Source organism: Rhinatrema bivittatum, chromosome 4 (genome assembly GCF_901001135.1).
Source record: "Rhinatrema bivittatum chromosome 4, aRhiBiv1.1, whole genome shotgun sequence".
NCBI lineage: Eukaryota > Metazoa > Chordata > Amphibia > Gymnophiona > Rhinatrematidae > Rhinatrema > Rhinatrema bivittatum.
The window spans coordinates 211,726,401-211,752,689 of record NC_042618.1 but is presented as its reverse complement, the minus strand read 5'-3'; the positions used below and the strand labels follow the sequence as shown (position 1 = coordinate 211,752,689).

General features: G+C 44.2%; 1 protein-coding gene across 1 annotated transcript in view; it reads left to right on the top strand.

The window, feature by feature from the left end:
• The window catches only part of MST1 (macrophage stimulating 1), a 165,501-nt gene that overhangs the window by 131,348 nt on the left and 7,864 nt on the right, over window positions 1–26,289 (top strand). The window contains exons 14-16 of the mRNA XM_029599661.1: window positions 9,916–9,993; window positions 11,544–11,690; window positions 17,634–17,740. Of these exons, the coding sequence (XP_029455521.1) occupies window positions 9,916–9,993; window positions 11,544–11,690; window positions 17,634–17,740 (332 nt within the window). The remainder of the gene's footprint in view (window positions 1–9,915; window positions 9,994–11,543; window positions 11,691–17,633; window positions 17,741–26,289) is intronic.

Genomic DNA, 26,289 nt, shown 5'->3' with positions numbered 1-26,289 from the left:
ACAGTGGCCAGTCCAAGTCACAAGTACCTGGCAAGTACCTAAACATTAGAATGATCACAAGCTACTTGTTACCATTCACGGACGGCTGTGTCACGCCCGACCGCCGAATGCCGCCATTCCATGACAGAGATATGCTGCTGTGGGTCCCCCCCAGGCGCGCTTGCGGAAAGCAGCCCATTTCTTAAAGGGCCCACGGTGGGAAACCTTGGCAGCGCAGGTGATGAATGTCATCAAGCTGCCCCTATTTAAAGGCAGCTTGACTTGCCTTCGGGGCCTCTGTCTGAAGCGTTTTCCTGCTGTTGCCTGCTGTTGCCTGTTATCTCGTCTGACTGTGCTTGGATCATTCTTGCTTGCTGCCTGCCCTGACTCGGACTGTGCCTTGGACTCCTCTTGCCTGCCCCGGATTGGATTGTACATTAGATTATTCTTGCTTGCTGCCTGCCCTGACTCGGACTGTGCCTCGGACTTCTCTTGCCTGCCGCCTGCCCCCGGATTGGATTATACTCTGGACACCTCTTACTGGCCATTGACCCATTCAGAGGACAACTGTCAGGCCCCATGCCTAGACCCAGCCTTTGTCGAAGTGTCCGCTTGCTATGGCAGAGAGCCTGGGGATCTCTTCGTGGGGCCTTCCATCCTGTCACAGTCCAAGAGTCCACGTAAGTAACACTACTATTGCTTATTAATTACTGTCATAGCAGTTTATAGATTTATCCTCTAGCAACTTATCCAAACCTTTTTTAAACCCAGTTACACTAACTGCTGTAACCACATCCTCTGGCAATGAATTCCAGACCTTAACTATGCGCTCAGTGAAAAAGAATTTTCTTTGATTTGTATTAAATGAGCTACTTAATATCTTCATGGTGTGTCCCCTAGTCCTCCTAATTTCTGAGAGGGTAAATAACCGATTTACATTAACTGGGTACGTACAGGGAAAGGAAAATTGGTTCTTACCTGATAATTTTTGTTCCATTTTTACCACAGATCAGTCCAGAGTCCCGCCCAGTGGTGGAGAGGAGTTTTGGACAGTCCGCCCAATCTGTCTAGAATTCTTCAGAATTATTATAATAAAGAATGGCACAGGTTTCTCATTAGTCTTTTTCAAGAAAGACTGCAAATTTGGTTATAGTTCTCAATTATGAATTTTCCTCTTTCCTTTGCTTGTTCCGGGGAGTTTTGTAGAGATGATGTATTAGAAGTTATGTTAAATATTTTATAATTGGGTACTGAGTAATACTGAGGAGCTGCAGGTGGCACACCAGGTTAAGAGGTGGTACCTGCGAAACGTTCTCTGTCTCTATCTGCTGGAAGGGAAGCAAAACCCAGGAGTCTGAACTGATATATGGTACTACAGGAACGAAAATTAGCAGGTAAGAATCAATTTTCCTTTCTAAACAGATACAAGAATCTGTAGAAAACACTAAGAAACAAGAGGTGGAGATTATACAATATTGAGCAAAAAGTGAAATCAGTGCACGAGAGTAATAGTTAATTAAAGGGAACTTATTTCTTCCAAACAAATTGGATATGATTAAGAATGTCGTCAGATAATGTCAACAAATTCTGGGAATGAAGTATTCTGATTTTCTAGCCAATATGAAAATAGTTGATTTTATTAAAACCAAATTTGGAATCCCTTCTGGGAAGTTTACATCAGGGGCTTTCCAAAGGTTAATGCAGTTTTACAAAACAGGAAAGCAGTCCCTGGCCAAGTTATACAAATATTTACAGCAAATGTAACCCCAATATTTAAAAAGGGCTCCAGGGGCGATCCGGGAAACTACAGACCGGTTAGCCTGACTTCAGTGCCAGGAAAAATAGTGGAAAGTGTTCTAAACATCAAAATCACAGAACATATAGAAAGACATGGTTTAATGGAACAAAGTCAGCATGGCTTTACCCAGGGCAAGTCTTGCCTCACAAATCTGCTTCACTTTTTTGAAGGAGTTAATAAACATGTGGATAAAGGTGAACCGGTAGATATAGTATACTTGGATTTTCAGAAGGCGTTTGACAAAGTTCCTCATGAGAGGCTTCTAGGAAAAGTAAAAAGTCATGGGATAGGTGGCGATGTCCTTTCGTGGATTGCAAACTGGCTAAAAGACAGGAAACAGAGAGTAGGATTAAATGGGCAATTCCCTGTACGTACCAGGATCAGTCCAGGACACCTGGGTTGTGACTCCGCACCAGTAGATGGAGACAGATTAAAACTTGTGGGCGGAGCCATATATAAGCCCCTGTGCCAGTCACAGCCCCTCAGTCTTACTCTGTCTCCAGTAGATGGTGCAGGTCCAGTCACAGCCCTGCCTGACCTGATTCTGGTGTTGGTGTTAGTCAGGTTTGAATTTTTTGGGCTAGGCTTTTTTGTTAGGCATAGTTGTTTATATACCAAATTGGGGTTTTTTTCTTTTAATCCCTTAGTCTCGGGTGCCCTGCCTCCCAGGGGAGTTGAGAGGTCCTGAGGGGACTACCCTCCCCCGGTTGAGGCCGCTGCCAGGGTTGAGGACCCGGCTGAGCTAGTGGCAGCGTCAGGGGTGACACCAGGGAGCCTGGTTCACTCACCCCTGCAGGAATAAGGGCTTTTCAGAACCAGGGACAGTGTTTTGAGGTATCGGTTGAAGCAAAAAGGTTACTCGGACGCGGTAGTTGCCACGTTGCTGAGATCCAGAAAACAATCTACGTCTCTGGCTTATGTTCGAGTCTGGGTAGTCTTTGAGGAGTGGTGCGTGGAGCGGGGTCTTAATCCCACTTCCGCTGCTATTCCCGATATTTTGGCTTTTCTCCAGGCTGGGCTGGCCAAAGGCTTAGCGTGCAGTTCCCTACGGGTCCAAGTCGCGGCGCTTGGTTGTTTGCGTGGTAAGATTCGGGGAGTCTCCCTGGCTCTCCACCCGGATATCTCCCGTTTCCTTCGGGGGGCGAAACACCTCCGTCCTCCTTTGCGGCTCCCTTGTCCTTCTTGGAATCTCAACTGGGTGCTCTCGTCCTTATGCTCAGCTCCGTTTGAGCCTCTGAAGCGTTCTACGATCAAAGATCTCACGTTAAAGACTGTATTCCTGGTAGCCATTGCTTCGGCTCGCCGGGTTTCTGAGTTGCAAGCTCTATCCTGCAGAGAGCCCTTCTTGCGCTTTTCTGATTCAGGGGTTTCCTTGCGGACCGTTCCCTCTTTCTTGCCTAAGGTCGTATCGGCTTTTCATTTGAATCAATCGATTGAACTTCCCGCTTTCGCGGTTGGTGATTCTTCCGACCCGAAGTTGAGGGATTTGAGAAAACTAGATGTGCGGAGGTCTCTTCTTCGCTATCTAGAGGTCACAAATTCTTTTCGTTTAACGGATCATCTGTTTGTGTTGACGTCGGGTCCGAAGAAAGGTTCTGCGGCGTCCCGCACAACGATCGCCCGTTGGCTCAAGGAGGCCATTGGTTCCGCGTACATTCTGCGCGGTAAAACACCGCCAATGGGTCTTCGAGCTCATTCGACGAGATCTCATGCGGCGTCCTGGGCGGAATCTTCTCAGGTGTCGCCTCAAGAGATTTGCAGGGCGGCTACCTGGAAATCATTGCATACCTTCATTAAACATTACCGATTGGATGTTCAAGCTACTGATGCTGGGGGATTTGGAGAGAGGGTACTCCGAGCGGGACTCTCTGCTTCCCACCCTTGATAACTTAGCTCTGGTACATCCCAGGTGTCCTGGACTGATCCTGGTACGTACAGGGAAAGGAAAATTAGTTTCTTACCTGATAATTTTCGTTCCTGTAGTACCAATGATCAGTCCAGGATCCCGCCCTCAGTGTGGCGCTATAGTAATGGAGAGTCCGCTCATTGTTGTTTTTTAATACGCTGACCCCTTCTTTTGTTCGCTCTCCCGGTTGGAGAGTCTGTTTTTCCTGTAGGGGTGTTGGAGTTATTTTACTTAGTAAGTTTCTATGGTTAGCTATGTTGGCTTTTGGATTTTTCTACTTTGACATTACGTATGACTGAGGGGCTGTGACTGGCACAGGGGCTTATATATGGCTCCGCCCACAAGTTTTAATCTGTCTCCATCTACTGGTGCGGAGTCACAACCCAGGTGTCCTGGACTGATCCTTGGTACTACAGGAACGAAAATTATCAGGTAAGAAACTAATTTTCCTTTTTCTCAGTGGAAGGGAGTGGACAGTGGAGTGCCTCAGGGATCTGTATTGGGACCCTTACTGTTCAATATATTTATAAATGATCTGGAAAGAAATACGACGAGTGAGATAATCAAATTTGCAGATGACACAAAATTGTTCAGAATAGTTAAATCACAAGCAGATTGTGATAAATTGCAGGAAGACCTTGTGAGACTGGAAAATTGGGCATCCAAATGGCAGATGAAATTTAATGTGGATAAGTGCAAGGTGATGCATATAGGGAAAAATAACCCATGCTATAATTACACGATGTTGGGTTCCATATTAGGTGCTACAACCCAAGAAAGAGATCTAGGTGTCATAGTGGATAACACATTGAAATCGTCGGTTCAGTGTGCTGCGGCAGTCAAAAAAGCAAACAGAATGTTGGGAATTATTAGAAAAGGAATGATGAATAAAACGGAAAATGTCATAATGCCTCTGTATCGCTCCATGGTGAGACCGCACCTTGAATACTGTGTACAATTCTGGTCGCCGCATCTCAAAAAAGATATAATTGCGATGGAGAAGGTACAGAGAAGGGCTACCAAAATGATAAGGGGAATGGAACAACTCCCCTATGAGGAAAGACTAAAGAGGTTAGGACTTTTCAGCTTGGAGAAGAGACGACTGAGGGGGGATATGATAGAGGTGTTTAAAATCATGAGAGGTCTAGAACGGGTAGATGTGAATCGGTTATTTACTCTTTCGGATAGTAGAAAGACTAGGGGACACTCCATGAAGTTAGCATGGGGCACATTTAAAACTAATCGGAGAAAGTTCTTTTTTACTCAACGCACAATTAAACTCTGGAATTTGTTGCCAGAGAATGTGGTTCGTGCAGTTAGTATAGCTGTGTTTAAAAAAGGATTGGATAAGTTCTTGGAGGAGAAGTCCATTACCTGCTATTAAGTTCACTTAGAGAATAGCCACTGCCATTAGCAATGGTTACATGGAATAGACTTAGTTTTTGGGTACTTGCCAGGTTCTTATGGCCTGGATTGGCCACTGTTGGAAACAGGATGCTGGGCTTGATGGACCCTTGGTCTGACCCAGTATGGCATTTTCTTATGTTCTTATGTTCAATAATGGATTAGACTTATATGAAAGTGTTGGCAGATGTCTGAAATAAAGATCTGAATACTGAAGTTACTGAAGATCATTTATTGGTCTGTATAAATGTGTTAGCTAAAACAACAGAGTCTGCAGAATTAAGATAACATATGAAAATTATATATAGGTTGATATTGTTGGTGTATTGGGCTTTTAAAGCAAAACTCTCTAGTTCAGCAGCCTGTTTGAAATGTAGAATGCAAAATGCTTTTATATTCCATGGTCTTTGGCAGTGTTCAATAGTGCAAAGTTTTTGGAGTCAAGTGCAAGACACTTACAAAAATTTAAATGTTTTCTGTTCCAGTTGATCCCATGCTATGTGTATTAATTTATACAATGCTCACAATGTGATAAATATAAAATGTTATTTATTCTGAAGAGTATGCTGATTGCTAGGTGCTGCATTCTGAAAACTTGGCTGGAGTTTGAAGGTCCAGCATTTCGGTGTTGGAAACTGCCACTCACAAATCTCTTATGTCTGGATCACAGAACATGGACATTGTGTGGCCAAAATTCAAGTGATGATAAATTCCAGAAAATTTGGGCACCACTTATACAGTCACTTCCTGTTGCGTCTGGTCGCAGACGGCTGTGCCCTCTGTTGCTCACCTTTCTCCTGCCTAGTTCAGTATCTTTAGGTAAGATGGCTACCTCCACTTCCACACGCCGACCTTTCCGGCATCCTTGGACCGGCATGGACGATTGTGTTCGCCATTTTCTTCCTGGGATCACCTAGGGCGCACAGCCCCTTCCTTTACATGCGTCATGGCGGGAACCTCGGGGGTGTCTCCTCTGCATGACGTCATGTACTCCGGATATTTAAACCACTCTCGCTATACCAGCTACGAGTTATCAAGGAATCCCTCCTGTTGATCTCTGCCTGCTACCAGACGCCTTCGCTCTGTGTACTCTCGCTCCGGAACGACTTAGGTACCTGCTCCTCGGGGCCTTTCCTCGCTCCTACCTACTCTTCAGGGTTACCAACTTCCTGCAAGGACGCCTAGGTACCCGCTCCTCGGGGGCCTTGCTCCGTCCCAGACCCTCGCTCTCGAGGGCTCCTCTCTACAGCAATTACCAGCTTCAGAGTGAGTGCTACCGCTCTTGATCTGTCTCTGCTTTGTCTCATCTCTTCAGTGGTAGATTCTCGGCCTACCCCGCATCACGGACCACTACCGGATCTACCCTCGCTGGCATATCCATCTGTGTCTGGGTTCTTGGCCTACTCCACTCTGCAGACCATTTCCGGACCCATCTCCATCTCAAGACCTGGTGAGACTCTACATCTACAGTTCCTACGCTGCAGTGTACAGACGAGACGACGCCATCAGAAACCCTCCTCTTCTGGCTTGGATCATCACCCGTTCTTCGAGTTACCAACTATATTGCTGTACAATAAATACTCGCATTCCACTGTGTTCCTTACTGCTAAGAACTAGCCTATCGCTACAAGTCCCCACAGGGCTCCGCCAGCAGTGACCAGGGGCCCATGACTCCATGTCCAAAACACAACACTTCCAATAGATGTGCAACAGGAATACTTACCAGGTTAAGACAAGACTGCACAACATGTGAGATCTTTCCTTTGAAACTATGGACTTGGACTGTTTGGGTGAAGGGGTGGAGTGGGTTGAAGAGACTGTAATTTCATATTTGTGATTTATAATGCATTAATGTTGACCTGTAAACTTGAAAACCGAATACAAATAGTATTAAAAAAAAAAAAAAGAATGTGGTCAGAAGAAGGCACATTTGTTTAATATGTAGCTCTTTCTGGCGAATGTGTCCAATCCCAAAGGACCATAAAAGAATTTATTAACCATGGCTAGCTCCTCAGTTTTTTCCCCCACATTCTTTTCTCAAGAGAGTGGATCCTTTCTGTGGGGATGAAGGAAAACCTTCTTGCCCAGACAGAGTTTGTAGTATCCCATAAGTGTGTGTTACCCTTGCTTTTCAGGACAGGAACACTTACAAACCAGGCTGGACTCTCTGGATGGATGATTACATTACATTTTACATTGATTGAGTTAAAAATAATCAAGAGGTGCAGCAAATAAAATGTCCAGTTACATCCAAAGGACCTCAGATTTACATGAGTCAGGATTTAATTGATCTCTAACTCTGTGGATGTGTCCCTCCAGCAAGGGCTTGAAACTGGCTTATCCTCCATGGCAGGGAATAATAAGTGTCCCAAGTGGGCTGAGGGTTTCCTACCCTTGACAGGATACCTTACCCGGTACCCGAGGTCCACGAAGAGTCTCATACGCCAACCTGGCAGTGTCCTGTGTCCCAGGGATGGAAACTCCGAGTGGGGCTTTCTGGATGTCCTTTTCTATTTTCCCTCTGATTCCTCTTCTAAAGACAGATGCAGCCTTTCAGGAGGAAAGGCCTATTACTGAAAGCAGTCCTTCCAGCTGAGGGCAAGGAAGGATGGCAGAAAAACAACTTCTTTCCCTCTTGGTGGTAAAAACCAAATCTCTGATCAAGATACTTCTCTTCCCTCTGCACGGTCACTGTGGCCTACTCTTGGATTGGGTGAAGAGGCACACAGCTCCCTCCTGACCCACTGAGCAGGGGACTCCGCCTGCCAGAAGGCTGGGGGCAAAATAGCAAATCTTCAGAAAAACTGCAAAACTCCTTCTTCTCTTTCTTCCCTCCAGTCCACTTCTGGGGACCTGGCAGAGCATTGTCTCTCCCGCTCTGTGCCAAGCTGAGGGCGTAACTTGGAGAGCACACTGAAAACACTCCTTCCCCCTTAAAACCAAATCTACATTGCCACACTCTCACAAGGGCTCGCCCTCCCTTGTGGACTAGAAGATCATCACTCACAGGCACAGCCTCTGAGGGAAGGCCTATGCAGGAATGCTGCCTCCACTTAAACTGATATAAATCCTTGTCTCCGCATCTCAAAAAAAGATATAGTTGCACTGGAGAAGGTACAGGGAAGGGCGACCAAAATAATAAATGGGATTGAATGGCTCACCTATGAGGAAAGGCTAAAGAGGTTAGGGCTATTCAACTTGGAAAAGAGAGGGCTCAGGGGGGATATGAAAGAGGTGTTTAAAATCATGAGAGGTCTAGAATGGGTAAATGTGAATCAGTTATTTACTCTTTCAGATAACAGGAGGACTAGGGGGGTATGCCATGAAGTAGGCATGTAACACATTTAAAACAAATTGGAGAAAATTCTTTTTCACTCAACGCACAATTAAATTATGGAATTTATTGCCGGAGGATGTGGTTAGGGAAGTTAGTGTAGCTTGGTTTAAAAAAAGTTTGGATACGTTTCTGAAGGAGAAATCCATAAACTATTAATCAAGTTAGCTTAGGGAATAGCCACTGCCATTACTGGCATTAGTAGCATGGGATCTATTTATTGTTTGGGTTCTTGCCAGGTACTTCTGACTTGGATTGGTTATTGATGGAAACAGGATTCTGGGCTTGATGGATCCTCAGTCTGACCTAGTATGGCAACTTCTTATGTTTTTAAGTACATATTTTGCAAGCCGGCTCAACTTGTTTGATTCCTGAATGATAAAACAGCCCAAGGCCCTCCAATCAGTCTTCTCCACTAACCTGAAGTGCACACTGTACAAGGAATGCTGGTAACAAATTTTTGTGGGTCTGTCCATTGTTGCTGTGCTAATGGAGTTTTCTTTGTATTATGAACTTGGATTGCTGCAGTTGGTTGACTTCTAGAGCATTGAATCTAACATTTTTTTCTGGTCTGTGGGGTTTTTTTCCCCTCTTTCTTATCTATTATGAGGACTGTTTAGATTCAATGTTATTCTCAAGCTTTCTTGGATATAGTTAAATCAACTTTAATAAATACAAGTGTGAGGATGACTGCGCAAATATTCAGGGCTGGAGCAGAAAACCACACTGACTGCAGTCTTTTCTAATGCAATTTCTAGTTTTGTTACTATAACAGCAAAACAACATCACAGTAGACTGCCTTACCTCAGGGCAGTGTACTCACAAACCTTCAGTGGAGAGGGATAGGAACTCCTACTCCTGGAGTCACAGGGCGGGGGCTCCTCATCCCAGCTGGGCTCACAATCATATTCCCCTCCCAGCAGGGTCCCACCCACAGAGCTCTCTCTCTCTCTAGGATTTAAAATGGACCAGGCTAAATGCCTGGGCCCGCACAGGTTAAAGAGGAAAACTAGGGGCACTCCATCACAACAACATGTAAAAATAAAGCCTCTCCACCCATCGAACTGTACATATACATAACACATGCACTTAACTTAGGTGCACAGAAGTTGAGACGTGGATGCCCAGGAGAGAACAAAACTGGTTCAGGAACTGAAGAAGCGTTACTCTTAACTTTCTATTTATATACATAAACTATCTTCATCATAGTACCTTATATTACAAGGCTAAGAGAAGTGCGATGGTGGTGGTGGGAGTGTGATTGAAGTGCCACTAGTTCCCAGGGCAGGCTAGATTCAGAGGCTGCACAGTGAGCATGGGGCCTGATAGGTAACATGATGTACACCAGAGTCAGAGTGGTCAAAACATTCCTATGAAACACTGAAGACTTGATAAATGTTCTTCATGGGGAAGGCAGAGGTATCACTGAATTAGCAGGAGACAGAAACCGACATGCAATGTATGTACCTCATGCTGTAATTTCTTTTCGTGCAGGGAGGGTGTCCATTTCTGTGGCGGATCTCTGATGAACGAGCAGTGGGTCATCAGCACAAGACAGTGTTTCACCTCTTGGTAAAAAATACATTCATTAATATTAAGTGAATGATAGTAGATCTGGTATGTCTGCTTATTCAGCACTGTCCTTTACAGTGACCCCAGTCTCCTTTCTTTCTGAGAGGAATCTATACAGGATTGTATCTGCTTCACCCTGAGCCCATCTATCAGTCAGAGCTGATTGCTTCAAAGCATTTTGGTTAAGATCAAAAGAAAGGTCTGAGGAGAGTAATGTATTGATTTTTTGTTTTTTAGCTGAGACTGACGACGTTTACAATATGGTAGGGTAGGGGAGTTTACGGTTAATATAGATTGTGGTTAACTTCTTTACCCAGGTCAACCCGGACTAATCCACATTCCTACCTTTGTGCCATGGAGTTTTAATGGCACTGCATCTCCCTGCATATAGCGGGGTAAATTCAGGAGTGGATTGGCCTGTCCTCATTGATTTGGGTGAAGTGGCAACACTATGTTAACAACCTGCCATCTGAGCTCATTGGGAACTCAAAGGGGTACATTTTCAAAAAAGGCTCAGTGTTTCACAGATGGGTAATTGTTAGGAATGGTTTCAACCAAATTTAGGAATCTAAGTTTTCAGGTGAAAATTTTCCTGATTGAAAGGCCAATTTTCAAAGAGTTTAGGTCCCTAACTTTGGGAGTTAGATGCCTATATAGGCCTCTTTGAAAACTGATTAGGGCTGAATACCTAATTTTAGGAGCCTAAACACTGGGTGGCTCTGGGGGGGGGGGGGTGTCAGAGTAAGGCAAGGAAAAAATTAGAGATTTAGCACTGATTTTCACCATTAGACACTTAACTTAGGGTCCTAAATCTAGTTAAATTAATCAAGGTCCTAAATTTAAATCCCTAAGTTTTAGGGACTTAAATATGAGTAAATTTTCAGCTGAAAATCCTCCTGAAATTTAGGGATCTAATTTAGGAAATCAGCTGTTTTGGAAAATTGAGCCTCTAGGCACCTAAAGCATAGGAGCCTAAAATTAGGCCTGCATTTTATTTGCTTATATAGACCATCTCCCATCTCCTCATTGAGCAGGGGGGTTGACTTCTGGAGCTGGCCAAGACCTTTTCACCACACTGCAAGGTTTTGACCCGAACAGGAGGAAAGCTAAACGTCAGGGCTCTTAACTCTAGGATTCTCACACACTCATTCACCACAAGAGATGATGTTCTAACAAAATAAATCTTTACTTACAATTCAGCCTCTTCAATGGGTCAGATTTCACAAGTTACACATTTCTTGTGAGATGAATCCACGATAGCACAATATGGCAGTCACAACACCATCTCAGTGCTCCTTCAAGTATTATTTTCTTTAGATTCTCTTAGTGACTGGCTGTTCAGGTTCCTTAACTCTTGGGTCACCTCTGGTACTTGAAATCCAGTGCCGTTATCTGTTTTGTCTGGTTGGACACACTCTCCTTCCTCGGACTCCTCTCTGGATGGACGTACTTGCTGGTCTAGCACCTGCAGCATGAGAGTGGATCTGGAAGCAAAAGAGAACTCCATTCAAAGAATGTGTTTGTAACATCTCTTCTTTTAACGGTGGCAGTGATGCTGACTTGACAGGATATGAGGCTTGGTTGGGCACAGTTTTCAAGAACCCAGCACCCAATGATCCAGCTAAGCAGGTTATTTCCTTCTCGAAGATTATCTGTGGGCCCTCTGAATCACACCTGGTCATGCTGAAACTGGAAAGGTAGGTGGGTGGTCAGTGCCGGCACTGATACCTGTCAGCACCATTTTATTTTTCTAATCCATGAATGGACTAGCTGCTAAAGAATGGCACGAGGTGGGAATACAGGAGCAGCAATACTTAGCCAGTCTAAAGGCAGCAACATCAGCAAGGGAGCCGAAGGGAAAACACACCTCAGAGGCCTGGCAATAGCCCTGGCAATACAAAAATATTGTATTTTATTATCAAATAATTATAAGTGGATTTTTTTTCTCACTGAAGAGCAGCTCCCATATAAGAGATGGGGGAAGAGGTAATTTTTAAACCCTGTGAAGATCATTTATGCTCACTAGTATAAGGTACCCAGAGGCCTGCAAGCAAATTTTCAAAGGGAAACTCCCTGTAGGGTTTTCCTTTGAAAATAAGGGGCCAGCTGGAGCTATGATTACTTTAGGAGCAAATTCTGCACCATAAATCATGTGTGGGGATTTCAAGGTGAAATCCCCTATGCAAGATCTGCCAGCTTCTCCATTCCCCCTGCTTCTGCCCCTTTGCATGCTGTGTTTACCTGCAGAGGGGGAAGACAATTTTCAACAGAGAATTTTACCGAGGTAAAATAGTTTGAAAATTGCTTGCTGAATTATCAAATTATATAAGAACATAAGAAATTACCACGCTGGGTCAGACAAAGTGTCCATCAAGCCCAGCATCCTGTTTCTAACAGAGGCCAAACCAGGCCATATGAACCTGGCAATTACCCAAACACTAAGATCCCATGCTACTGATGCAATTAATAGCGGTGGCTATTCCCTAAGTCAACTTGATTAATAGCAGTTAATGGGCTTCTCCTCCAAAAACTTATCCAAACATTTTTTAAACCCAGCTACACTAACTGCACTAACCACATCCTCTGGCAACAAATTCCAGAGCTTTATTGTGCATTGAGTGAAAAAGAATTTTCTCCGATTAGTCTTAAATGTGCTACTTGCTAATTTCATGGCGTGCCCCCTAGTCCTTCTATTATATGAAAGCTAAATAACTGATTCACATCTACTCATTCAAGATCTCTCATTATTTTAAAGACCTCTATCATATCCCCTCTCAGCCGTCTCTTCTCCAAGCTGAACAGCCCTAACCTCTTCAGCCTTTCCTTAGGGCCTCCTTTATCATTTTGGTCACCCTTCTCTGTACCTTCTCCATCACAACTATATCTTTTTTGAGATGCGGTGACCAGAATTGTACACAGTATTCAAGGTGCGGTCTCACCATGGAACGATTCAGAGGCATTAAGACTTTATCCTTTTGTTAACCATTCTCTTCTTAATAATTCCTAACATTCTGTTTGCTTTTTTGACTGCTGCAGCACACTGAGTTGACGATTTCAAAGTTTTATCCACTATGATGCCTAGATCTTTTTCCTGGGTGGTAGCTCCTAATATGGAAAACATCGTGTAACTACAGCAAGGGTTATTTTTCCCTATATGCAACACCTTGCACTTGTCCACATTAAATTTCATCTGCCATTTGGATGCCTAATCTTCCAGTCGCGAAAGGTCCTCCTGCAATGTATCACAATCCGCTTGTGATTTAGCTACTCTGAATAATTTTGTATCATCTGCAAATTTGATAACTTTCCTTTCCATATCATTTATAAATATATTGAAAAGCACCAGTCCAAGTACAGATCCCTGAGGCACTCCACTGTTTACCCTTTTCCATTGAGAAAATTCGCCATTTAATCCTACTCTTCTGTTTCCTGTCTTTTAACTAGTTTGTAATCCACGACAGGACATCGCCTCCTATCCCATGACTTTTTAGTTTTCGTAGAAGCCTGTCATGAGGGACTTTGTCAAATGCCTTCTGAAAATTCAAACACACTACATCTACATGTTTATTAACCCCTCCAAAAAAAAAAAAAAAGAAGTAGATTTGTGAGGCAATACGTCCCTTGGGTAAATCCATGTTGACTGTGTTCCATTAAACCATGTCTTTCTATATGCTCTGTGATTTTGATCTTTAGAATAGTTTCCACTATTTTTCCTGTCACTGAAGTCAGGCTCACTGGTCTATAGTTTCCTGGATCGTCCCTGGAGCTCTTTTTAAAAATTGGTGTTACACTGGCCACCCTCCAGTCTTCAGGTACAATGGATGATTTTAATGATAAGTTACAAATTTTAGCTAATAGATCTGAAATTTCATTTTTGAGTTCCTTCAGAACCCTAGGATGCATACCATCCAGTCCAGGTGATTTGCGACTCTTTAGTTTGTCAAGTCAAGCAGCATTAGGCAGATTACCTGGCCACCATGGTAAAGACTACAGAAAGGTGTTTGTAACATCAGCACCTTGAAGTTTTAGAACAATACACAAAGCCTCTGTCTACTCAATCCATTCCAAAACACAGGAGTTAGTTAGCCAAAGTGTGGTCATTTAAAAAAATTAAGAAAATATAAACAGGTTGAAGGCGATCCAAGATTGCTCTTTATCCTGCAGAATTTTCTTTTTTTTTTTTTTTTTTTTAATTTTCTGTTTATTACTTCTTTTTCAATGATACAATGTATACATTTGAAAGGAAAATAATGATATCCAAGTAATTAAATTCCTCAAACATAACAGGAAATATATAATGTCATAAATCCATAGCCTTCAATAAGATGCGGGAGATCCATCACAAGAGACAACTTATTATCAAGCAGAAATAAAAAGAACAAATACCACAATTAATTGAAAGCGCTGAGATATGAAATGGTTACTACTTTACAGAACACAATTCCACATTTTGAGGTTATACAGGTTCTAGACAGGGCTGCTATCACATACTTTAGGCATTCTATCTTTTACAAATTTGCTCAACTGAGCTGGCTGGAAAAAAGTGTAGATTAAATCTTTGAACTTAATAATGCACTTGCATGGAAACTTGAGGAAAAAAAGCGCTCCAAGTTGTACCACACTCACTTTTAATTCCAAAAACTGCTTTCTCCTTAGCTGCGTTTAATCTGGAAATATTTGTATGTTCATTCCATAGAACAATTCACGCTTATTTCTAAAGTATACTCTGAGAACCCAGTCTCTGTCCAAGTCTAATAAGAAAGAAATAATTAGTGTAGATGGTTGGGCCTCTTCCTCCATTGACGTTTCCAATATCTCAGACAAATTTAGCGGGGACAACTGCTGGATCACATTACCTTCTACAGGAATCTTTTTTCTAGATGGAAGGTAGAAAATCTTCAATAATGGAAGCAAAGTTGCCTGAGGAATTTTTAAAACTTCTAAAGCGGAGGGCAAGATGGCCACTGAGGAATGAACAACTAATGCTGAGCTCCAGAGGTTACTGATTTCTTCTTTGCTTAGAATTTCTTAAATAATTTCCTCTTTGTTTGTGGTACAGTATGTCACATACTAAATGCAAAGCAAAGATAAAAGAACTTACCTCTATGCCAGTTCAGACTACTTGGCAGCCCCAGATTGAGGAAATTTTTGCTGGACTAGTGCAGCCGTTGCCGGAGGGAGGAGCCACTGGTAGAGTCAGCGTAGAGCAGATGCTGAGCCTCTTGGCCACAGAAACATCATTAAGCCCCGGCGCACCAATTACTCCAGAACCACCGGTCGGGAAATTGGATCCCGAATTTACATCTGCTCTGCTGGAAGGGAAATCTGTTTTGTTGGAGATAGGCGCCCAGAGAAGGCGTGACAGAAATGCACTGCCCTTGGTGAGTCCCGGAGTAATGGGCTCCAGGGGCCTACCCACCGAAGCGCCACATCGAGCTGGGGAAGGAGTCGATCCCTTGAAGGAAGGAGATGGAGAGGGAGATATAACATGTTGTATGTGAAGCCTCAAAATGTATTTCCCCTAAAGTAACTTTAGAAGAAATTTTGAAATCAATCTAATCAATGGAGAAAGTGATTGCTTCTTTAACAATGATGGTAAAAGAAAGTATTACAAAAAATCAAGTTATTGAGAAGAGAGTTGACAAAATTGAAACATCTATGGTTGAATCTGAAAAGAAAATAATTGAGATGGAAAAAGTTCAAGGGAACTTGATAAAGTCGGAAAGTTTGCAAATGATAAAGATGGAAAATCTTGAAAACAATATAAGGAGAAATAATGTAAGAATTCTTAATTTTCCCAAGATGCGTTTGCTTGCTCATCATGAACTTTTCAGAAGTTATCTCCTCAATATATTAAAATTACCAGAGCAGGATTTACCAAAGATTGTAAAAATTTACTATCTGTCCCAACCTGATAAAGTGAAAAACCCGGAGGAACAGAGTGAGAAGAGAGAAGTTTCGTTTGACCTTACTTCTATCTTGGAAAAGTCTCATGAATTAGTAGAAAGAGCTACGTTGTTTGTACAATTTGCCACTTCGGATGAAAGAGACTTAATTCTAAGAACATTTTTTCGCAACCAATCTAAAAAATTCTATGTTATCTGATAAAAATTTTCCAGATACTGTATAACTAAGATATCCCAAATTAAGAGAAAAACGTTTCTGGAAATGAGGGAGGAAGTTCAGGCGAGGGGAGCTCAGTATTTGCTTCGATTTCCATGCTATTGTATTATAGTTCATAGTTCTAGATATATATTCAGAGAACCTGAACAGCTACGGGTATACCTTGACTCCCACTCTAATTAACCTTTAAGGGGGGTTTTTTGGCATTAGAAATTGTAACACTAGTTAATTTTGAAGCAACATGATAAATATATATGTGTTTATAATTTCCTTTATTCTGCTTAAATTACATCTTGCTCTCCTTATTACCTAATTATGAACATGTATAGAATGGGGTTACATATTACCTTTAGTCTAAATGCTATGATTCAAAAGTTGTATTTCTAATTGTACCTCAAACTATAATGTTATATTTCTGAACTTTCGTTCTGTATATCATTGAAAAACTTAAATAAATAGATAATTTAAAAAAAAAAACAAAAAGAACAACTTCTAAGGCAAACTTAGTCCACATCTCAGTTGATTAAACTGTTAATTTCTTAGGAAAATTAATTAATCTTAAGTTTTTACATCTCTGTTGATTATCCAAATTTTCCAACTTTCTTAGGAAATAAAGATTATCCTTTACCATTCCTTGACACTGGTTTTTTATCTCTCTAATATCTGACTTCAATATATCAACTTCCCATTTGATTTCTATTTGCTTTTCCTTCAATTTATGTACTTGCTTCTTGATTTGTCCCACTTTTTTAACCATTGGACTAATTTGTGCAGTCACATTCCTGTTTAGCATTTCAATAGCTAACCAAATTGCTTCCAATGTGAAGGTTTCAGGTCTTACCAGAAGAATCAGAGTAGGTTCAAATTCCTGTTGCACTCCTTCTTCAAGCTCACCTCCGCTCTGCCAAGATACCAGCTCCTCTATAGCCTGTATTTCTCCTCTGTGGATATCTCCTCCTTCCAGCTCAGCGGTTTCTGGGGGCTTTACTCTGGTCGGAACTTCCTCCGATCTTCGCAGGGCCCCCTCCCTGGCGGTCATCCGGAAACCACTCCAGGCAACTCGGGTTAGCTATCCTACTCACTGCCGGGTTTTCAGGGGCTGATTTTTCTGCCGGGGATAGTGATGTTAGTGAGTCATGAAGGATGCCGGATATCAGTGCGTCTCCTCGGTGTTCCTCCTGCGACTCTTCACCCGGCTCTCCATTTCGTCTGAGAATATGGGCATCCATCAGCCCTCTAATCGGACCCAGCGATGAGGCTTCCAAGTTCAGCCTTTTGCGGGCCCTCTGCTTTCTCCCTGAATAAGGCATTCGGAAAAATCCAGGAAACGTGAGGAGAGAGACGCCACACACCCTCACTCTTCCACGCCATCTTGGATCTCCCCTGCTCTGTCCTGCAGAATTTTCAAGGAGGGGATTTAGGAAACCTGGACTGGAAGGGAAGATTCTGATTTAGTGAAGCATGGATGATAGCATCAGTCTCTTTCGCTCATATCCTTTTGTCCTGTCTCTTCACAGACCTGCTCTTCTGAACAGCCATGTGGCCATTATCTGCCTTCCCCCGGAGAGGTACATTGTGCCCGAAGACACAGCCTGTGAGATTGCAGGATGGGGAGAGACCAAAGGTAGGATCTGAGCTCCAGAGGCCTATGGCATTCTCTGCAGGACTGAGTTTACAATTTCTTTGCCATAGGGGTCAGGGCAGATGCCTCCATTAAGCATGCCAGGCGGTCACCTAGAGTGCCAAAATTTTGAGGGGGCAGCAAAATCCCACCAACATGAGGCCCAGATGGGGAGAGCCAATACTGCTAAAAAAAAAAAAAGGGAACACTGTGTTGAAGCTGCTATCAATAGGTAAATTGGGGATGGGGGTGGGGGGGCAAGGTTCATGACTGAAGGTTTGACTAGGGTGGCAAATACTCTTGCACTGGCCCTGATAGGGGTGCTGAAGCTAGAGTGCTTTGGATCCTAATTTACAGCAGTCAGGGTGAACCTAATTTAACCCCCATCCATCTCTCTCTCCAGGCTGGCATTGTAGTGTCAGTCTTCTGACCAAGGGCTACAGAGCTTGGTGCAAAGACAACACCGAGTAGGTCATGCTGGATGGCAAAAGTCCAACAGAGTGGTAGAAAACAGAACCAGCCCATAACTTATCAGAAACAGTCCATGAGAGAAAGGACTACCTACATTATAATCATTGACCCAAGGAAAAAGGACAAGAAAAAAGGAAAATTAAAAAAGCAAATGTATTCAGACATGTTTTGAAAGTTAAAATGTTTATGTAGAGCCAACTTGGTGGCTCAGTGGCAGCGCTGTGCACTACCATGCAAAACGTCCCCAGATCTCCAAGTTGCCAGATCTTTTGTTCCCTTGATTGACTAGTGCTGGGGATGCTGCGGAGGCAGTGTACACAGCACCTGGGAGGGGTGGGGGTGGGGGGAAAGGCTTAAGGGTGACACCTAGTGGCTGGATTCAGGGCCCATGATTGCAGAGTTTCAGCAGGAGTGCTGGTGCATGGCCACTGACCCAGCACTTTCACTGCAATGACCAGACCAGGCAGGTTGTAAGGCAGAGGCAGAGGATAGGATATAAATAGGGGGAAAAAATCCTCAGATAGTAGTGAATGAAGGCTTGTAGTGCCAGATCCCAGTCCTGCTTCTGAATGAGCCAGAAGCTGAAAGGGACATGAGAAAACTGCTGAATCAAAAAACCCTAATGAATATATATATAATGTTTTATAGAGGAAAAGGAACACTAATGAAACAAATTTTCAATCAGATAGTACCTTAATTATTTTTTCCTCAGCTCTCAGGCAGATCAAGCCACACAAGTGGGTTAAGCACCTCTACCAGCAGATGGAGACGGAGTAAAAGCTGACGTCACAGACATATAGCCCTGCCCTGACATCAGCCCGCCAGTATTCTACGTCTCCAGCAGATGGTGGACATGCATTTCCTTTCTGGGGATTGCCTGTGGTAAAAAATTAATGTTAAAAAAAGGAGATGTAAGAATTTTCGAACACTGCTTGAACTCCTGAGGTGACACCAATAGGTCTCTCCCTCAGTTAAGTGTTTTCAGTCCAGGAGCCTGCCCCAGGTATGGACTTAAAAAGATAAGCGGTTGGAGACAGAGTGTGTGCTCGGCAGTGACAGCGGCAGCCATTTTGAAACCATTCACAGCCACCACGGAGGCATCAGGGGGAGGGGGGATTTTCCTCCCGCTCTATCCCCGGCTGCTTTCAGTCCTGGTCATCCCCAGGACTCACTTTTTGAGCTCCTCGATGTTGATTTATTTATTTAACATTTTTTATATACCGAAATTCTAGCAACAATGTTGCTAATCATTTCGGTTTACATATAACATTGGAGTGACTTAACATGCGAGTCTTACATGGAACAGGAAAATGAACTTGGAGAAAATTGAATAAATACTAACAACAAATAACATTAAAACAACAACAGTAGTAATAGACATGTTATATACAGGCGATTGAAATGAATCAGTTATGAATAAGATATCTGCAAAATAGACAAGAGGGGTTGGAAAATTAATTCTTTAGTTGTTGAGCTAAGAGGTATTATATGGCATAGACCTGGAGGAGGGATTGTGGATAGTACTCAATCGTAGGCTTGAGAGAAAAGCCAAGTTTTAAGTCTTTTTTTTTAAAGTGAGGGGGCATTGTTCAAGCCTAAGATCCGATGGTAGAGAGTTCCAGTGGATCGGACCTGCAGTGGAGAAGGCTCTTTTGTTTGATGAAATTTTAAGTGGAGGGATTTTCAGAGAGCCTTTTTGCGCAGTTCTCAGTGGACGGGAGGAAGTATGTAGCTGGAATGGGATCCTGAGGTCTAGGTATGAGGCTTTGTAAATGGATTTATGAATGGATGAAAGGGTTTTGTAGGTGATTCTGTGTTTTATAGGGAGCCAATGGAGATTTTTTAATATTGGTGTTATGTGGTCCCTTTTTTTTGCTTTAGTTAAGATCCTGGCAGTGGCATTTTGTAGCATTTGTAGCGGTTTCAGGGAGATATCAGGGAGTCCAAGTAAAAGGGAGTTGCAGTAATCAATTTTAGAAAAAATGATTGCTTGCAGAACTGATCTGAAATCCTGGGGGTGCAATAAAGGTCTGAGTCTTTTTAGAGCCTGGAGTTTGAAGAAGCATTCTTTCACTGTGTTACTGATAAAACTTTTGAAATTCAGTAGGTTATCCATGGTGACTCCTAGGTTTCTGACCTGGGTAGAAAGAGGAGGTGGTGCCGAAGAATGAGTGTTGGAGAGTTGGTAGTTGCCTTCTTGGGTGATGAGGAGGTATTCCGTTTTGTTGGTATTCAGAACTAGACAGAGATCAGCAAGGAGATTGGATATGGAGAGGAAGCATGAATTCCAAAAGTGAAGTGTTTCTTGCAAGGATTTGGTGATAGGAATAAGTATTTGGACATCGTCTGCATAAAGGTAGTGGGTTAGATTAAGCTTAGAAAGTAGGTTACAGAGTGGGAGCAGGTAAATGTTGAATAAGGTCGGGGATAAAGAGGATCCTTGAGGGACGCCAAGATTAGAACTGATCGGTTGAGATTCATAGTTGTTTATCTTAACTTTATAGAACCTGTCTTGTAGGAAGGATTTAAACCAGTTGAGTGCTGTGTTTTTGATACCAATCTCTGTTAGACGGTCTAAGAGGATCTTGTGGTTGACAGTGTCAAACGCCGCTGAGAGGTCAAGGAGGATCAATAGGCAAGGGTGTTTTTTCTCTTGGTTTAAGAGAATATTGTCAGTTAGAGAAATGAGAAGGGATTCAGTGCTTCGGGATTTGCGGAATCCAAATTGTGTTGTGGCGAGAATGTTGTTATCGTCCAGGAATTCGCAGAGTTGATGGTTGACTAATCTTTCTAGGATTTTAGCTATAAATGAGAGATTGGCTATAGGCCAAAAGTTGGCTGGATTTTCCGGAGAGAGGTTGGGCTTTTTTAGAAGGGGTTTTAGTATAGCGAGTTTGAGTGGGGTTGGCACTAAGCCCTGTGTGAGAGAGGCATTAATGATTTGAGCAATGGGCTTAGAAATAGCTTTGGCACCAGCAATGAGCATATTAGCAGGAATTGAATCAAGCGGGTGGGATGCAGGTTTAAGTTTTTTTAGAATATTTTCAATCTCTATAGTGGATGCTGGCTCGAAGGCTTCAAGGCTTGAAATCTGAAGAGGATTGGAAGTTGAGAGAGGAGGTTGGGGGGAAGTTTTTTTCTGATCCAGGAGTGGTTTAAGTAGGTTAGATACTTTCTCTTTGAAGAAGATAGCAAGTTCTTCGGCTTTGCTTGCAGATTTTTCATCAGGGATGATGAATGTGGGTGGTTTAGTGAGGGATGAGACCAGGGAGAAAAGAGCTTTAGGATCATAGATGAAGTGGTGGATTTTTCGAGAGTGGAAATCTTTTTTTTTCTGTAGGATAGAGATCCTGTATTGGTGCATGATGGTTTTGAAGGCTGAGTTGTTTTCTAAAGTCGGATTTTTTCTCCAGATGAGTTCTTTATTTCTAAGTTCCCGCTTTAAATGTCTAAGTTCGGGGGTATACCAAGGCTTTTTCTTTTCTTTGCTAGAGTTGATGGTTTTGGAGATAAGAGGGCATGTCTGATCTGCAACTTTTTTGGTTATAGAGGACCAGGATGAGAGGGCTGAGTCAGCATCCGAGATGTTTATGTGTTTTAGTTCTTCCAATAGATGTGTGATAAGGGTTTCCTGATTGCATAGTTTTCTGAATTGGATCGAGGTTTTTAATGAGGTAGTAGTGCTTGGGAGGTGGGTTGCTAAGGATGAGCGGATTAGCTTGTGATCAGACCATGGGATTGGCAAGCAAACTACTGGGGCCGATAGGGAGAGACCTTTATTTATAAAGATTAGGTCTAGGGTATGGCCAGCTTTATGAGTTGATTCGTTTATTAGTTGATGAAATCCCATGGAGTTGAGAGTGTTGATGAAAGTTTCACAATTGGAGGAACGAGGGTTAGCATCTACGTGAAGGTTGAAATCTCCAAGTAGTATGGCTGGAGAGTCCGTGTTGATGTGACGAGCTATATATTCTATTAAAGGGGAAGGGTTGGAGTCAAGGCGGCCTGGAGGAGCGTAGATGAGGCCTATTTGTAAGTGAGATGATTTGAAGACAGCGAATTCAATATTAGAAGTGGCAATAGATGTGAGAAGAGATAATCCTATAAATTTTTTTGATGCTAATAACAAACCACCTCCTCTTTTCTTAGGTCTAGGGATGGAAAAGATGTCGTATGTTTGGAGAGGAAGTTGATTGATCAGGGCTGCATCCTCTAGTTTTAGCCATGATTCAGTAATGGCACATAGATCTGGTTTTTCCTCCTCCAGATAGTCACTTAGTAGGTGAGTTTTTTTTGAGAGGGATTGAGCGTTCAAAAGGGTAACAGAGAAAAGCGTGAGGCCTAGGAGTTAGTTTAGCGGGGAAATCATGATTGGTAAGAGCCTTTTTTGTCGAGTTTGTGGTTCATAAGGGGCGGTTTGTTTGTGTGGTGTGAATCTCCTGATATTATATATAATTGGGATTGAGTTGAGTCTCATATTTGATTAAAGATGAGAAGCTGCAGTCAGACGAATGCTGGACGAGTGCCGTCAGACGAATGCTGGGCGAGTGCAGTCAGACGAATGCTGGGCGAATGCAGTCAGAAAGAATGCTGGGCGAATGCAGTCAGAAAGAATGCTGGGCGAATGCAGTCAGAAAGAATGCTGGGCGAATGCAGACTGACGAATGCTGGGCGAATGCAGTCAGAAAGAATGCTGGGCGAATGAAGTCAGACGAATGCTGGGCGAATGCAGTCAGAAAGAATGCTGGGCGAATGCAGTCAGAAAGAATGCTGGGCGAATGCAGACTGACGAATGCTGGGCGAATGCAGTCAGACGAATGCTGGGCGAATGCAGTCAGACGAATGCTGGGCGAATGCAGTCAGAAAGAATGCTGGGCGAATGCAGACTGACGAATGCTGTGCGAATGCAGTCAGACGAATGCTGGGCAAATGCAGTCAGACGAATGCTGGGCAAATGCAGTCAGACGAATGCTGGGCAAATGCAGTCAGACGAATGCTGGGCGAATGCAGTCAGACGAATGCTGGGTGAATGCTGGGCAGTTGTATTCTGAAGAGTGTTCCCTTTTTATAGTTATGTGAGTTCATCTGTAGTATCAGCTGGCAACTCTGGTTCTCAGTGTGAATCTGGAGTGATTTTGTGCTGGAGGTCTAGAGTTGGTATCTGGAGTTGCGCAGGTCTGTAGTTGGAATCTTGGGCGCAGCTGTCTGGGGAATGGCTTGGTGAGATATTTGTGGGTAGGTAGGGATTGAAGGTTAATGTGAAGGTTAATGTCACTGTCTTGAGACGTTTGTGCTCAAACAATAGTTGGTGACGCTGTTATGAGGAAGGAGCTGACCAGGAAGGCTGTTGAAGAGACATTGAGTTGTGGGAACCGGAACTGAAGATCGAGGGGTTGAATAGAGGCTCCTTCGGGGCTGCGACGAAGGGGCGAGACAAAGGGGCAGGCCCCTTTGTCGTGCTCCTTCGTCGCGCGTTGATCCTGCTTCCCCGGAGGGGGGGGGGGGGGGGGGAGGGATTTCAGGGCCTCAGCTGGTTTTTCAGCAGAGTTCGTCCTCATGCATCAAGCATATTTGACCAGCCAGGCCCAGTCCGGTGGAGTGGGTAGGCCTAGGCCTGCTGAGGGGGCTGCTCAGAAAACTCGCCAAGAGGCTGGAGCCTCAGGGGTCTCTGAGACAGGAAGGTCGGGGGCCCCTCAGAAGCTCCTGCGGTGGCAGACCCTGATTCCGTAGGGGCCTCGGGGGATGACCCCTCTCCCATTTACTCTCTTTTTGCAGATGTGGATCTGGGGGAGGAGCCTGAGAAAGCAATGCCTTTGGAAGGGGACAATCCCAAGGTTGTTCAGCTTTTTCAGAGGAATGAGCTCAACCCATTAATTCCACACGTCCTGGCAGAGCTGGGAATCGCGGTCCCTCAGGGAGACTCCGGCCTCGACACGGTAGATCCTGTCATGACGGGGCTACATGGGCTGGCCAAGACTTTTCCCTTTCATAAGATGGTTTAAGAGTTGATGATCTGGGAAGGGGATGCTTCAGAAGCGGGCCTATGAGTGTGGTGAGCTATGGATAAGCTATACCCTTTACTGGAGAAGACCCTGGAGCTTTTGAAAGTTCCTAAGGTGGATGCTTCTGTGTCAGCTGTCACCAAGAGGACCATCATTCCAGTTGCCGGAGCAGCGACCCTAAAAGACTTCCAGGATAGGTGGCTCGAGGTTCATCTCAAGCGTATTTTTGAAGCCTCAGCTCTGGGCATTCAGGCAGCAGTCTGCAGCAGCTTCATGCTCAGAGCAGGCCTGCACTGGGTACAACGGTCGCTGAGTACCAGAGATCTTCTGCCTCAAGAGTCAGCTCAAGCGGAGCACTTAGAGGCAGCCGTTGACTATGGGGCAGATGCCTTGTATGACCTCCTTCGTACCTCCTCCAGGACTATGGTATCGGCCATTTCGACACGGAGACTGTCATAGTTACGCAACTGGTCGGCTGATGTTTCCTCTAAAGCTCAGCTCAATGTGCTCCCCTTCAAAGGGAAGCTCCTTTTTGGAGAGGACTTGGAGCAGCTGATCAAGTCTCTGGGCGACAATAAGGTGCACAAGCTGCCAAAAGATAAACCTAATTATCTAGAGGTTTTCTTCCACCCCACTCTTGTTTTCGGAGTCAGTGGTGCTTCCGCCAGAACAGAGCACCTGGTACGGGCTAGCGGCAATCCTCGGGGAGGACTCAGTCCTGGTCTCAGTCTTTTTGAGGTCATTGAGCAGGCCGAGAGGAAGCCGGCCAGGGGTCCCTCACATCCAAATCCTCTCAATGGTATACAGCCGACCCGTTCCTCCATTCCGGTCATTGGAGATGGCTGTCCCTTTTTTTTTTTTTTTTTTATGAGGAATGGGTCAAGATAACGTTGGACCAGTGGGTTACACTTTAGAGTTTGCTGGACCTCTTTGAGACCTCTTTATGATTTCTCCCTGCAGCTCTCCAGTAAAGAGACAAATAGTCCAGCAGATCATTTACAAGCTGGAATGTCTGGGGGCCATCGCTCCTGTTCCCCAGAAGGAGTGGGGCACGGGGCGTTATTCCATCTATTTCATGGTTCCAAACAAGGAAGGCTCCTTCTGTCCGATCCTGGATTTGAAGAAGTTGAACAGGTCTCTCAAAGTTCCTCATTTTTGGATGGAAACCCAGCGCTCCGTCATTGCAGCGGTGCGCAGAGGCATGTTCTTGGCTTCCCTGGATCTGAGTGAGGCGTACCTGCATATAGGGATCCGCCGGGATCATCAACGGTTCTTTAGGTTCATGGCCCTGGACATGCATTTCCAGTTGTGTGTCCTTCCTTTCGGTCTGGCGACAGCTCCACACACTTTCGCCAAGGTAATGATGGTGGTAGCAGCAGCCCTCCGTAGCGAAGAGGTGCTGGTTCACCCATAGTTGGATGACTGCTCATTCGGGCGAAGTCGGAGGCACTCTGCAAACAGGCAGTTGGCAAGGGCTTGCATCATCTGCAGTACCTCGGTTGGGTCGTCAGTCACTCCAAGAGTCATCTTCAGCCTTCTCAGGTCCTGGAATTCCTAGGAGTGTGATTCGATACCAGAGTAGGCAAGGTATTCCTCCTGGAGGAGCGAGCTGCCAAGCTACAGACACAGGTCCAACACCTCCTAGTGGCATCAATGCCCAGGGTCTGGGATTATTTGCAGGTCCTTGGCTCTATGGCATCCACTCTGGAATTGGTCCCATGGGCGTTTGCTCATATGGGACCCTTACAGAAAGCACTGCTGTCCCATTGGGATCCAATGTTGGAGGAGTTCCAGGTCCCCTTACTGCTCACAGAGTCTGCCAGGTCCAGTCTTGGCTGGTGGCTTGTCCAAGACCACTTGAGATGCGGGGTGGATCTCGAAGTGCCGCAGTGGGTGACAGTAACTACAGGTGCCAGTCTCTCCGGTTGGGGGGCTGTGTGCTAGACTCAGTCAGTCCAGGGCCAATGGTCTCCGGAAGAGGTGAAGGGGTCCATCAATTGCGTAGAGACGAGAGCTGTGTGGTTAGCATTACAAAGCTTTCTTCCGCTTTTGCTCAATCGAGAAGTTTGTGTTCTGTTG